This window comes from Trachurus trachurus (assembly GCF_905171665.1).
Source record: "Trachurus trachurus genome assembly, chromosome: 3".
Classification (NCBI taxonomy): domain Eukaryota; kingdom Metazoa; phylum Chordata; class Actinopteri; order Carangiformes; family Carangidae; genus Trachurus; species Trachurus trachurus.
Window position 1 is genome coordinate 6,442,301 of NC_139893.1, and position 14,830 is coordinate 6,457,130.

Genomic DNA, 14,830 nt, shown 5'->3' on the forward strand with positions numbered 1-14,830 from the left:
ACCAGGGAAAGTACAGCTTGACTGTGTGTGTGTGTGAGAAAGATTAAGAAATAAGATGTTAAACATTTAACTTGGATAGTATAAAGGAAACTTCATGTCTTTTGTTAAAAAGCGTGGCTGAAGTATGCAGCAGGAATGTGGCAGGGTCCTGATAAGTCCTGGACAGGAGCATTAAAGCTTTCTGCTGCGTTCCTTCGAGGGTTTTACACGCCCTCGTGAATTGATGAAGGCGTCAGCTGACTTACCCAGAACACATGCACTTTGCAGCCTGCACAGCACAGCACAGCAGCACAGTGTGTGTGTGGGTGGGTGGTTGTGCGCAAACTCTCACATGCTTCCTCTCCATACAAAAAAAAAAACTATATGAAGTGCTTGAGATCTCACTTTTCTCATGCAACACAACTTGTGTTTAACATATAACATCTTTAAGGCAAGGCAAGGCATCTTTATTTATATAGCGCATTTCATACCAAGGCAACTCAATGTGCTTTACATAAAGACAAAACATTAAAAAAGAGAAGCATAAAACAGAATAAAAACAGTTAAAAGCAAGAGCAAATAAAAGTAAAAGAAAAGAAAATAGATAAAAAAAATTAACTCACATTTCAAGTTATCTCAGGAATGTTGCGTTCAGGTGCACTCTCACTCTCCATGGGTTTGTTACCTTGCATACAGCTATTTTAGCTATGTAAAGTTATATACGTGAAGGGGAAAAAAGTAGTTGTAATAATTATTTTTTGATTAATTAATGAGAATTCGTTGTATTTGTACTATTATTCCTGGAAGTGCACTATTTTTTTCACACCGAGCCGAAACTTTTTACTCTTTACACCTTGTTGACATCAGCTCACCTACATTACACACACAAACACACAGTTATAAGTGTGTAATGTAAAAATAAAATTTTACAAAAAATAAAATTTAACAGCGACAACTTAGATGCAATAGGACAAAATGGTGTTTTCTGTTATCTCATGGTGACATAGTTGTTAATACGGAGCAGATACAGACTCAGAGCGGAGGGAGGCCGGGGGGAGGAGGAGGGATGTGGCGGGTGGAGGGTCTCACGTGACCGGGGAGCTGCTGCTCTAAATGCTCCCGTTCACATGACGAGTTATGGCTTATTCACTCACTCCACTGTGGCTCTGACTCTGACCGACACTGTACTGAACTGCGGCGGTAGCACCGAGCTGTTTACTCTCCTCCTTCTTCTCCTCACCGGGACATGCTGCGTGAACACCGGGGTTAATCTTGTTTTATCTCCGGACAACAGCACAGAAACGTAAACCACAACAGTAAGTTAGCGGTTTTAGCTAACAACAGCCGCGACAGGTCGAGTGAGTCAAGTGCGACGCACCGAGCGAGTAGCGACCGACGGACGGACCAACGACGCACCTGCGGCCGCACCACCACCAACGGACAACGGCAACAACAACAGCAAAGTGAGCTCCGCTGGTCCTGTGGTGCGTTCACGGCCGAAGGATGAAGATGTTGTTACTCTCCAGGGCTTTGGCCGTGTTCTTGTTTGCCGTTATAGGTAAGTGAATGACTGTTATTTCTGATGGTTAAAGCGACCGTTGGACCGAACAACGGCCGGTGGAAAAATAAAAACATAAAACAGCCGTTGACCGAGATTAACAAGTAATTTAGTGATGATCAATCGCACAGTCGTTCGATTTATGATTGATATTTGGCGACCACAGTGTCACCTATTACATTTTTAATGATCGATTAACGATTAGTGGAGGAACTATTAGATTAACATTAATATGAGTGACGACAAAATCAGCGGTCAGTTGGAAAAACAGCCGTTGACCGAACAAGTTACTACGGTAACGGTAACGTTAGTAACCTAATCAATCGCACAGTAACGTTAACGTTCGACAGAGCTATGATTGATTGGCAACCAGAGTGTAACTAATGACATTTAATGGCTTTAATAATCGATTAACCGGATGATTAGTGGAGGAAATATCAGATTAATGTGAATGAGGACAAAATCAAAACTCCCACAGACTCTTGTTGACACACATTTCCTGTTTGTGTCAATGGACCAGAGACAGTTTCAGATTATTATGAGACGATTTACTACTAAATACTGACTAGTTCCTTTTATTAACTAAACATATGAAATGCTATTGTACCTAAAACACTCAACATATGACAGAAAATCAATTGAGAAATAGTTTGAGTCATTCATGATTATGGTCCAAACTTCCCCAATGATTATTTACATAAATTTGGACTATTAGCTGTTGGATAGAAAACAAGTTTTGTGGTCTATAATGAATTACAGTCTATATAAATTAGCTAATGTTGCTTATATATGATTGAATGATCAGTAATATGTTAGATTAACAGTGACACAAAGGTTGTGTGTCTGCAGCCAGCAACCTACTTTCAATATGACTATTTTAGGATCTGAATACTTCCTCCACCACTGTAGCAACTACCGGTACTACTTTTGCAATCTGTGAATTGTTGTGACTGTGAGTCATTTTTTAAGGAAAGCAAAGCACGTCACAACTTTTGATTTCAGCTTCTCATTTTGAAGTTGATCAGAAGATTTTTCACAATTTTCAGCCATCATAAGTTTCAGGCATAGATAATAATAATAATAAAAAAAAACACTGTTAAAATATGGTTTGGCTTTTCTATAAGAGGAAATGTCTCTCCATGTTTGACCTGGTGCTGAAGTTTCTTATCAAAAGAACTAAATCAAAGTCCAAAGGTCAATTGTCTTCAAGTCCTATTCTACTCTATTCTCCTCTGATATAATGCCCAGGTTTTGTTAATGTTGTGCACCAGCAGATCGGCCTCATTGTTGTTGTGTCATTGGAGAGGTTCATGTGACTGTGATGGCTTTGTGTGTCGGGGGCCGACGGACTGACGGGGCTGATTTATGAGCAGTTAGATCGTCCAGGCTGCTGACACGGGGAAACACGCCAACACAGATTTAGTTGGTTAGAGGAGTTCAAGTATAGTTGTTTTAATATAAAATAGTATATAAACAGATTGGTGTGTGTGGTCAGTTTGGGTCTCTCTCTGTTGTTGTTGTTTTTTTTATCTGTGGCTTTTTTACTTTGTACACAGCTACGTTACCTCACCGATCAGATTGCAGTGTTGTGTAAAGTCTGTGCTGCCGTGTGTTTACCGGGTGAATCGAGAGGTCACGCCGGGGTCAGCTTTGAGCCAGGCAGCAGGGAGATGGTGAGAGTGTGTGTGCATGTGTGTATGTGACTGAGAGAGAGACTGAAACGCAGTTTGTGTGTTTGTGTGTTTTAATGTAGAAAGACGAAGATGAGGGAAGTGAAAGGACGGAGACAGAGGGAAGAGTTCAGCTGCATGTTGGCTGTGAAATGGAAACCAGTAACACGGTGGAGACCTGACACCACCCACAAGCTAAAGGCTAAATGAGGGAACCAGTTACTGTCACTGTTACTCTTTTTTTATTTCATTAATCCTTTTTTTGGGGGGGGGTCGGTGACAAATAAAGGTTTAAAATTTGTGAAGAAACGTATTGTTGCATTGTAAAAGTGAATTACACATCTTCCACATTTGAGCTCAGACTTATTTTCCTGTATTTAGTCAGATTTTTATGAAAGAATACTGGTTACACCACTTGACATTGCATCATGTCATTGACTCTTGTATCAATACAATATAGCTGGTGTGGGGCTGAGTATCGGCAAGAAGCTGGTGATACAATACACATCCTGAAAGGTGAATGCAATATACTGGGATGTAATAAGTAAGACATAAGACTGTTTATTAATGCCACATATGGGAAATTTGGTTTCCTTGGTTTAAAGTAGCATTTGAAACATACAAGATAAAAAAAAAGTAGACAAATATGCAAATATAGAAAGAAAAATATATTTATGTACCATAACCACAGTTATTTACAAGAAAGAATAAAGATTATATACACAGTAAGGCATATGACACTATTGCACAGATGTGGGTGTATACAACAGCAGCATGGTGTGCAGTTTGTACACAAAAAGGAGCTACTGTACTACACTGTGGTTTGGTTTATACAGTAAGAACACAAATTATTGCACAAAGAAATCAGAAATCAACCTCATCTACATCATAGTTTCCATCCTACTTTTTGATTTTGTGCAGCCTGAACAAAGGAACCACCGTCGGTTTGAGGCTCACATCATTAAATATTGTGACATTTTAGTGTATCAATATTTTTTATTTTGTGGCTTGTGGACAGAATATTTACTTTTCCCACTTGGACATAGTTTAAATTGTATTTATTTAAACAGAAGTAGGAAGCCTGAGCTGATGGGAAGTCGACCACAGAGGAAAAGTCCTGCAGCCACATGTGAGAAGTGAAGTGTGAAGCCACTGGTGAAACTCCTGTGTTGCATCACAGTGTTATAAAATGGGAGAGGACAGTTTTTTATTTTATTTATTTATTATTTTAGGGATCTGAGTTGTGGGGTTAAACAACATGTGTGCAGCCGCTTTCTAACACACACACATGGACACACAACAGTGAGTTGGCGGTTTCCAGGGAATAAAGGTATTAATAGCTCACAATGCAAGTGTGAAAGTTGCCAGGTTGGCTGAGTTGCTAAATACCACTTAGTCATTCTGTGCATCGCAGCCACATTTAGTTGAGAGTCACAGGAGGAGTCGGGTCACCGCCGGCCGTCTGGAGACCTCTGCTGGTCGACTGCAATGTGACACTGGCTGTGGTGCAATCATCAACTTGTTATTATCATCTGTGCTCATTTATTCACTGTTCTCCACCCACATCACAAATAGAAGGTGATATAATAGTAATATAATATATAAGACTAGGTCCCGGAAGCAGTGTGGTGCAGTTATCTCAGTGTATTAAAGAGCAAACTGACCTCTATTAGTAAGATCGCCATTGTCAGGTAGAGTTGTGAATTATGGAACACAATTATCACTTCAGTGTAATTACCATGTTATATAATAATGATAATAATAAACTTTATTTATGTAGCACTTTTCTTAAGGGCTTAACAAGAAAAAGAAAAGCAAACAAAGACAACAGGGATCATAAAACAGGAGAATAAACACACACCAAACTTTAACAAAGATTTTTTTTTTAAGGAGGTTTTAAGAAAAGTTTTAAAAGATACTAATGAATTTGTTTCTCTTGTTTCAATAGGAAAACAGTTATAGTTCAACAGCAAAGGCCCGGTTGCCCTCGGTCAGGAATCAGGAGTCGGGACCTTAAAGTGACTAGTAGAGCTCCATTCACTGAGCGCCCCGGCACACAGGGGGTTAATTATTAGATTACAAGAATTTTTATTTGTCATTTTTACATACAAAATGAAATATTGTTCCCCCAACAAGTACCAGCACCACAGTGATTATTCAATATACTAGTAATAATAGTGCTGAGATCAGATCAGAGTCCTTGATATAATTGGGAACAAGATTGTTTTAAAAGGGAGAAAAAAGGAGAATTTAAAAATCAACACAGAAGGAAACAGGCAGCCAGTGTGAGTTGACAAATAACAGGTGTAATGTGTTTATAATGCTGTATGAGCTGGAGTCAGTGGAGGGAGATCTGACTGACGCCAACACAGAGTGAGTTTCAGTAGTTAAGGCGGGAGAAAATGAAAAGGAAATGCATGGATGACATTATGGAAAACAGCAGGAGATAGATTTTAGATTTTATTTTTTGTTGTTGTTGAAAAAAGCAACATTTTTCACCTGAGCGTCAAAAGTAACTTCAAGATTTCTGGCGGGATACTTGATGTTTTGTCTTGTAAGGGAACTGAGCTTGGTGTGATTTGTGTTTGTTGAGAAACAACTGAAATTTTTTTATTTTTCCTGTTTATCTTCAGCTTGTGTGAGTTTACGTTACGTTAATTATTCTGTTCTTCTGTTCTAATGATCATGTTTATGTCCTGGCAGGTCGTATCCAGGCCGTCACGCTTGAGGTGAAGGAGGGAAACGCCACCTGCATCAAGGCCGAGCTCTCTGCGTCGCTCTCCATCACGTACAACACGTCCAGCAGCGAGGTCCGTACATCCAACTACAACAACAACAACAACTGAGTCATGTTTCTCTCCACTGCTGCAGCTCTTCACCACCTCTCTTTCTCTCTCTGTCTCTCCTCAGAGGACGGTGCAGGTCCCTCTGCCCGACTCGGCCGCCGTCGACCCAGGCAGCAGCTCCTGCGGCGCCGACGGCAGCAGCTCGCCGTGGCTGGTGGCGGTGTTCGGACCGGGCCACGCTCTGGGCCTCAGCTTCTCCACCAACGGGAGTCTGTACAGCGTGGCCAACCTGACGCTGCAGTACAACCTCAGCGACACCGCCACCTTCCCCGAGTCCAACAGCTCCGGTCAGAACTAACTAACTCACTAACAAATTAACAATTATCACGTTACAGACGCAGGAGAGCAGCTAACTTTTGGCAAATTTAGGAGAAATCTACCAACAAAAGAGACAAAATGATGTAAAATAACCACCTTAATTTGGATTTTCTACCATTTTGTTTGACTTTTATGAAAGAATACATGTTAAGGAAGAAAAATAGCCAAAAATCTCAAAATTGATCAGTGCATGAAAAAACATGCACTGATTACTGAGAGAATTACTTTCTCTCAGTAATTAACATCCTCATAAAGCTGAATTATTGTTAATTAATTAAAGCAACGACCACCAGTGAACAGACAATCACAGTTGTAGTTTCCACTTTGCACCTTTTGCACAAACCACTGTCTCCATCACCTCACCCAGGTGTATTTATTCATGTTTTGTTCTCCTCTGTTCTCCAATTTATCCTTGTGTATTTTTACCTTGTCATTCATAGAAACAGTACAGTTACTTGTTTTTTATTCCCACCCACACTATGCAAAATCTCCGACCAAACAACAGGTGTATATATATATATAGTCTTTTATTTCTATTTAAATAATATTTTATACGTAACAGTACGTCTCTTTGTTTTTTTTCTATATATTTTGTACATAGTGATTTCTTTCTTTATATTTTTTATTCCTTTCTTCTTTACATATCCTGTACTTCTTTGCTACTGTTGCTAGTGAATTTCCCACTCGTGGGATCAATACAAAGTCTTATGTTATTTATAACTTTACTTACTTACAAATGTTAACAAGTCAGATTTAAAAGATTTTGGAAATTCAGATTCAATAAAAAGCTGCTGAACCCTATAATAAGAAAATAAGGAATTAACGAGACTGATTGTGTCACTAGGGGCATGATACAGGGCTCCAGACTGCCTCTAAATGGAGGCATTCTGCCCCTAAAATTTGAGACAGTGCATCTACTTGTGCATGTGCAACCAGTAAATTTGCCTTTTTAAATTGTCTTTTAAACACTGGTGAAACATAAAAAGGGGAGAGACTCAAAGTATCTGGTATCTGTCATTAACAGGTGGCAGACCAATGTGTGTGAGGATCATGAATGAAAAGGAAATGTGAATATTTGCTTGCTCTCCTAAATTTTCTGCTTGCATTCCTAAAATTTTTAGTTAAGGGGGACACTGTGCTCCTGGTAAAAACTGTTAATCCTGAGCCGTGTAATTAAACGTGACATTGTGATTCAGCAGGTGAAGCTGCAGCGTTAACAGGATTAAATCTGACACACAGTTTATTAAAGATGTGACTGACCTGTCGTGTCTTTGTTAATCAGATGTGGTGACTTTGGTGTCGGCCTCGGTTGGGATCTGGGCGCCGGTCAACACCACCTACCGCTGCCTGAGCGCCGCCACCTTCAGGGTCGGTGACGCCTCCGTCACGTTCTCCAACATGAGGCTGGAGGCGTACATGCCCGGAGACGACCTGAGTCCCACAGGTACAGTACCGCTCTGGTTCGGCTTCAGCTATTTAAAATATTTGATTATTTATTATTTATACTGATTTATCCATGTTGAACTACAGAGCGACACAGGAAATTATTCCCGCCTGTTGCTATCAAGTTGTTTAACTCTGTATACTGACTGAGTATGCTAAACACCAAGTACATGTACGAATTATTATCATTATTTTTATTTATTCTTATTCTATTTTATCTTATTTTATTTTATTCTTTTCTTATATTTATGTTGATCCTGTTCAACTCCTGTGTATATCACAGTTTTTGTTGATTTTCTCTTAGCTTTTAGGAGTTTGTAACGAAGAAAAAAATTGGTAACCCTTTAATTAACAGACAGTTAATTGCATCGTAGAGTAATGTCAAGAAACAGCTTAGAAACAACTGTGAATGTCATAGTAATGTTGAAAAATAGAATAAATAACAATTGATTGCGTTTTTCCTGCACTTTGAGGGGCTGGAAAAAATTATATTATAGCGAACAAAGGAATTGTGTATTTTTTTTCAGGCAAAGCCTCTTTTAGGCCACGAAAATAGGCCGTTTCTTTGGGTCTGTTTACAACACTGTATGTTGTAAATCTCTGGGCAGGGTTATGGGCTGGCGTTGCTAACGGGAGGAGTGCAGAGAGTCTTCTACTGCAATTAAAGTACTTAGGGGCTATTTGTAGATCATACAACCCCACTTTAAAAAAAAATGCTACTATCCCTTTAAGGGCCTGTAAATTAAAGGGTTACCAAAAATTTCCCTCCAGGGATCAATAAAGTAATTCTGAATCAGAATATTCACAGTTTTTAATCTCTTGTCACAGAAAGCGTGTGTGTGGCGGATCAGACCACTACCACGGCTCCTCCCACCACCACCTCCTCCACCGTTGCTCCGACGACGACAGCAGCTCCACCTGCGCCGACGCCTGCGGGAACACCTGAACGCGGCTTCTACAACGTCACCAACAGCAACGGCTCCCTCTGCCTCCTGGCCCAGATGGGACTGCAGTTCAACGTCTCCTACGTCTCCAGGTCGCAGAATAAGGTGACGGAGTCAAATAATTACACATCACATTCATTCATTCATTCATTCATTCATTATGTGTACAAACTGCACTACTTACTCCTGTACACTCCCATCCACCGCCGCTTCTGTGCAATAGTTTCTTCTCTGCCTTACAACTATCAACACTTTATATATATATCATTTTTATTCTATTTTTGTAAATGACTGTATATACTCTTTTTTTTGTCACTTAAGTTTTTCTTCAGTTTCTTATGTACACACAAATACACAAGACATCAAACTTCAGTGCAAATAATTCAACCATGTTAAACAAAAATACACAGAATAATACAAAAATATGCATAAACATACTGTATAAATGTACATACACTCCTCTCATGTCCTTTTTGGTTTCGTCTTGCTTGCACCTTACTGACGTGCAAGGTTATCGCTATTACTGTTATTATTTTATCATTGTTTAGTTGTTAGAGTCAATTTAGTACTGTCTCTATTGTCCAATTAATAAGTCGTAGCTTTTGGTTGTAACTTGTGGCTCTCTGTCTCTCTCTCTCATTTTAAATGTTTGTTTTTTTTGTTATGTTTTTTTTTTTTTTTTACCATTTATGCTACAATGCTACTGTAACAACCAAATTTCCCATGTGTGGGATTAATAAACAGTCTTATGTCTAAAAAACAACAACAACCTTCTTTTACATGTTTACACTTTTCCAGACCATCGAGGATTTAGTGAACCTGAATCCCAACCAGATGATCGTGTCTGGATCGTGTGACGGCAGCACAGCTTCTCTGTCTTTGACCCAAGTGCAAACAACTACACTCAACTTCACCTTCACTCTGGTAAATCCATCTGTCTCTCTCTCTCTTTTTTATTAATTTAGCTCCATCATCAGTTTTTGTTTGTGTGTGTAAATAAACTTACCCATCGACTTGTTCTTCTAATCCACAGAACTCCACGAGCAACAAGTATCACCTGAGTGGGATCGCTCTGTTTGCTAACTGGTCCGATATGGCTGGTATGTAAATGGAAAAAAAAACTTAATTATTTCTTTTCCTTTTTAAATATTTTTCCGTATACTAACCCCGTTCTCTCTGCAGCTCCTCTCTCAGCCAGTAACTTCACTCTGAACTACCTGCGGAGTTCGCTGGGCCGCTCCTACATGTGCAACGCAGAGCAGACGTTGGCGGTGGAGCCGGACTTCTCTCTGAACACGTTCAGGCTGCAGGTCCAACCCTTCGGAGTCAGCACCAGTCAGTTCGCCACAGGTACGGTACAGTAGAGCCGCTTGTCGTCTTCAGTTCATTCACCTCTGACCTCCACTCTGTTTGGAGAAGGAGCCTCCAGCCTCGTGTTGATACATGTCCTTAAAGAGGAACTATGCAGGATTTTTACCTTAAAGGTTGAAGATGGAGAATGCAAGTATTGGTTTTCCATAAAAAAAATTAAATTTAGTCTGAATTGGAAAACTTCAATAAAAAGGTTTTGGAAAAAAAAGGAATTTTGACGGGTTTGACAATGACTTCCTGTTTACCAGCCGGCAGCCGCCATTTGGGGGCCACTTCTCCGCTGTTTTTGCTAACCCTCCTCCCGGTCGTGTGCACTCAAGGAAGCCTTTTATAATCAGTCGGTGGATCGATGGATTATTATATGGATGTTACGATGTGTGTATTTGTGTAGTCGTATCTGTCTGTAATCTCTTGTTTATGACAGATAAGACTACACAAACATACACATGGTAACATGGTAGATGATAAATAACGTTATCCACCTCTGTGGAAAAACAAATGCACATGGAGAGGGTTCCTTCCTAAACATTTTAAATTTCCAAAGTCCATACTTTTTCCAGACTTCTCGGTAAAAGAAAATCAAATAATTTGTGATATTTGAGTAAATAGATGTGTTTCATGTAAATAAATCATGCAATTAATCAATTATTTTCATTTTTCTGAATGTGTTATGCCATTATGTCACCAAATCATTTCCAGGAGACTGTAGCTCAGTATAACAGCGCATACAAAATAATTAACCCTGCTGATTTTTGCCCTTATTTCAATTGATCAAATGTAAATTAATTTATAATCTTTATATGATATTATTTATATACTTTTTTTACTCTTTCTGTTAAAATAACTGAACATAAAAACTATAGGCCGTCCATTTCTTTGAGGAGGAGCAAACCTACAAAATCAGCAGGGGATCAAATACTTATTTTCCCCACTATACAGTAAATATATTTCCATACAATAGTTTCCATTTTCCATAATTTTCCAGACCTGGAAATGTATAAAATCAAATCCCATACTTTCTAATACTTGCGTAGGAACCCTGAAAGGAGGGATAGCATTAGCAACACAGAGGAGAAGAGAGCGGACTTAGATAGTTAATCTTTAACTGGATTCTTGTCAAGAGTTAAATATCCAACATGTTAATCAATGACTTCTGGAGGCGTCTTATTGCATTGGAGATTTTCATTTCTCAGCTCTTTCTGTATTTAGTGTACAGACATCAGAGCAACTACAAGCGTCAAACTGAGAGTTGTTATTTCTGTGTTTATTTCCAACTTTGTGGCTATGTAATTATTCTGTCATATTTTTATGACTCTGGAACAGAAACGTTACTGTCAGTCAGAAAAAAAAACATCTGATTGTTTTGGCCACTTCTCCAAAACCACCAGAATTAAATGAATGAATCTGGTCCATCTGTTAAAGCTGCAGTTGGATCATCAGTCGTTTTTTTTTTACTAATGTGATGATGATCCAGTTATGTGACTCTGGTTTCTGTCTCGGTCTCTCTACCAGCGGAGGAGTGTCAGATGGACCAGGACCAGATGCTCATCCCCATCATCGTGGGAGCAGCTCTGGCCGGCCTGGTGCTCATCGTGCTCATCGCGTATCTAATAGGCAGGAAGAGGAGCCACGCGGGATACCAGACCATCTAACTCACTCCACACCTTCAAACTGACTATGAACCTTTTACCTACAGTAGCGCGTGAATGAGTGAATGAACGGCGAGTGCTCGTTGTTTTTACAGGATTCCTCCTCCTCCTCCTCCACCCGTTGATTTCCCTCCATTTCTCTCTGTGGATCGATGATGATGATGAAAAAAAAAAAGCTGCTCGGTTTATTTTAGATCGTGTGTATGTATGATGATCTCGACGAGAGGACGACGAGTCTCCGCTTTATCCAGGACGGATGCAGTTTGACTCCACTGTTGTTTTATTATGTTCTGGCCTTGGGCAGGGGTGTCAAACTCATTTCAGTTCAGGGGCCACAAACGGTAAAATAACAGCATGATATAACCTATAAATTAAAAGAACTTTGAATTTTTCCCTTTGTTTTAGTGCATTATTAGGTAACCCTTTAATTTACAGGCCGCAAATTACGTGATAATGTCAAGAAAAAGCCTAGAAGGAACAAGTAATTTGCATCATAAGGTCAAGAAATAGCCAAGAAATAACAGTTAATTCCATAATATTGTCATGTTTTTCATAAAGGCAAAAGATTAGACATGCTTTTCATGCTTTGAATTTTTTAAGAAAGCACCAAGTCTTGTAATTAAACCGATATTAATGGGCTATTTCTACGCAATCAATCATTATTTCTTGGCGATATTTCTCGACATTACTATGAAATTAACTGTTATTTCTTGACATTATCATGTAATTAACGGCCTGTAAATGATTAAACAGTGGCCCATTATTAAGATGTTAACAGTTCATTTTACAAAACATAAGAACAACCTGGAATTTCTTTATAAAAAATATGTGCAATTTCAACAATATTATGCCTCTTCTGTCTTCTTATGTCATTTTCGGACCCTCTGTCGGGCCGGTTTTGGCCCGCGGGCCGCACGTTTGACACCCCTGTTCTAGGGGGTTGGTTGAATTTGCCTGAACTGCTGTCTTCTGTTGTTTATGCTGTTTATGTTGTTGTTGGCCGTGTCCGATGTTAATATCACATGAATTTTAAGAGGGAGACTCAAATTAACTGTAAAACAAAGCAATTTTCTTCTTCTTTTTTTTTTTAAATGTTCCGGTGGCTTTTTCCTGCTGTTGGCCGAAAAATGTTTTTACGATTTTTCTGACGTGTGCACATGTAAAAAAAGAAAGAAAAAAAAAACATTTTCAAAGTTTTATTCTTATACATGCTCACTAGTATTTGTTTTTTTTTTTTAAAGCTTCATGAGCATGAGATGATCCACGAGAAGGGAACGCTCTGAATGTGTCTTTTCCAATCATGTTGTTCCTCCGAGGCGGCACAGAGAGGTAACTGTAACTGTAACTGTAACTAACCGGTGATCCTGATGCTGAACATGTGGGTCGGTGCTAAAGCCGAGTGCGACTCTGCTTTAACTTTAAAGTTTATTTAATAGGAAAAGTGAACAGGTGCATGAGTTAATCTTCTACTCCAGTGCTTTCCCCTCCCCCCGCCGCCCCTGCGCCCAAAAAAAGAAACGTCAATATGAACTGTTGTAGTGATTTGATCTTTTATTTTTATAGAAAATGATGTGATCTCGTTTTCTATTATGCATCTGACTGAAAGTTAATAAAAATGTTAAAAATCAAGGACAGCATTTCTTCTTTTCTTTTTCTTTTTTTGAGTATGTTCTGCAACAACAGTACCTTTTTTTTTTTTTTTTAATAATTAGTTTAATCTAGTTCAGTCAGTGTGAGATAAACTCGGCCGTGCACTCAGAGCTGCTGCACCAGGTGGGATGCACACCACGGTTATTTCTGTCCAGTGTAACTAAATCTGATCCCAGGCAGCGCTACAGCAGTTTAAAGGGCCCAGAGCCGGAAAACACAAACTGTACACGACATCATTGTTAGAAAAATAATAATAATGAAATAGCCCTTTAACTTTCAGCTTCAGCGTAGTGCACTTAGTAAATAACTGCATCACATCGACATAATTCACCCTGGATCGCTACAGCAGGTATCGAGTATCAAGTCAAGTATTGAGAAGACAGTATGAAATACAGTAGGCCACTTCCTCTGGGGTGTGTTGTTAAAGGGATAGTTCAACTTTTTTTTTTTTGCAAATTTGCCTATCACCATAATCCCTATAGTCGTAGCAGTAGGTTCGTCACCTTTAAAGCAGAAGTAAGTGGAATATTTGTGTTAATATAAGTCTTAAATAGTTATATCTTCCGACAGAAATCACTTACATAGAGTGTTTGGTCCAAAACACGGGTCTGTCAGTCACTCTGCTCTGCTGTAAGCCGAGGAGAAAACTTTCCTTGTATCCTACAACCTTTATCCAATGAGGAGAGAGAACGGCATAAAGGGGCAGTCCTCTCTGTGTGTGCAGCCAAGGGATGCGCGTGAATGTGGTGACGTAGGGACGAGGGCGGGGACTGCTAACTCCATCTGCTGACAGGAAGTTAGCCAAAATGACCGGATCGCTTACTTCTGCTTTAATGATCCGTGCATGTTGTTTTGAGATCGGCAGGGCAGAGACGTGAGCTGCTCAGCGAATGATACAGGTCCCTGGTTTCCCTCATCAAACTCATCAAATACACAATCCAACAACTCCAAAACGCTCTGGTGGACAAGTTGTGACCTGCACATTCACCACACTATGAAATAATCATGTATAATTATGTAATATTACGACATATGAAGCAAATACTCAGAACTACTTTGCGCTTTTGAAATCCCTCCGCCCAGCAGCCGTGTCTGGAATGTAGTTCCGGCTACGTATTTGCCTCTAAAACAACTCTGTCTCCTAATGTTACATGATTATCTCATAGCGTGGTGAATGTGCAGGTCACAACTTGTCCACCAGAGCGTTTCTGGAGTTGTTGGATTGTGTATTTGATGAGTTTTGAAGGACCGTTCACCTCCTTTGTGTTCACCGAGCAGCTCACGTCTCTGCCCCGCCGATCTCACAACAACATGCACCGATAATTAAAGGTAATGAACCTACTGCTACGTCTATAGGGATTATGGTGAGAGGACAATTTGCCCAAAAAAATGTTGAACTATC

The 14,830-nt window shown here is 39.6% G+C and overlaps 1 protein-coding gene across 2 annotated transcripts; it reads left to right on the plus strand.

Moving 5' to 3' along the window:
- Positions 1–1,124: 1,124 nt before the first annotated feature.
- Positions 1,125–13,407, plus strand: lamp1a (lysosomal associated membrane protein 1a). 2 transcript variants are annotated; one of them, XR_014595281.1, is made up of 10 exons: positions 1,125–1,537; positions 5,911–6,017; positions 6,118–6,340; positions 7,654–7,815; positions 8,643–8,863; positions 9,557–9,682; positions 9,792–9,858; positions 9,941–10,108; positions 11,642–12,233; positions 12,277–13,407. XR_014595281.1 is itself a non-coding variant. In XM_083969212.1 (9 exons), the coding sequence occupies exons 1-9, from the start codon at positions 1,483–1,485 to the stop codon at positions 11,779–11,781; spliced, it is 1,269 nt and encodes a 422-aa protein (XP_083825338.1). In that variant the 5' UTR covers positions 1,125–1,482; the 3' UTR covers positions 11,782–13,407. The 2 variants fall into 2 exon arrangements, 1 of the variants encoding a protein (XP_083825338.1); XM_083969212.1 differs by having other exon boundaries at positions 11,642–13,407.
- Positions 13,408–14,830: the final 1,423 nt, after the last annotated feature.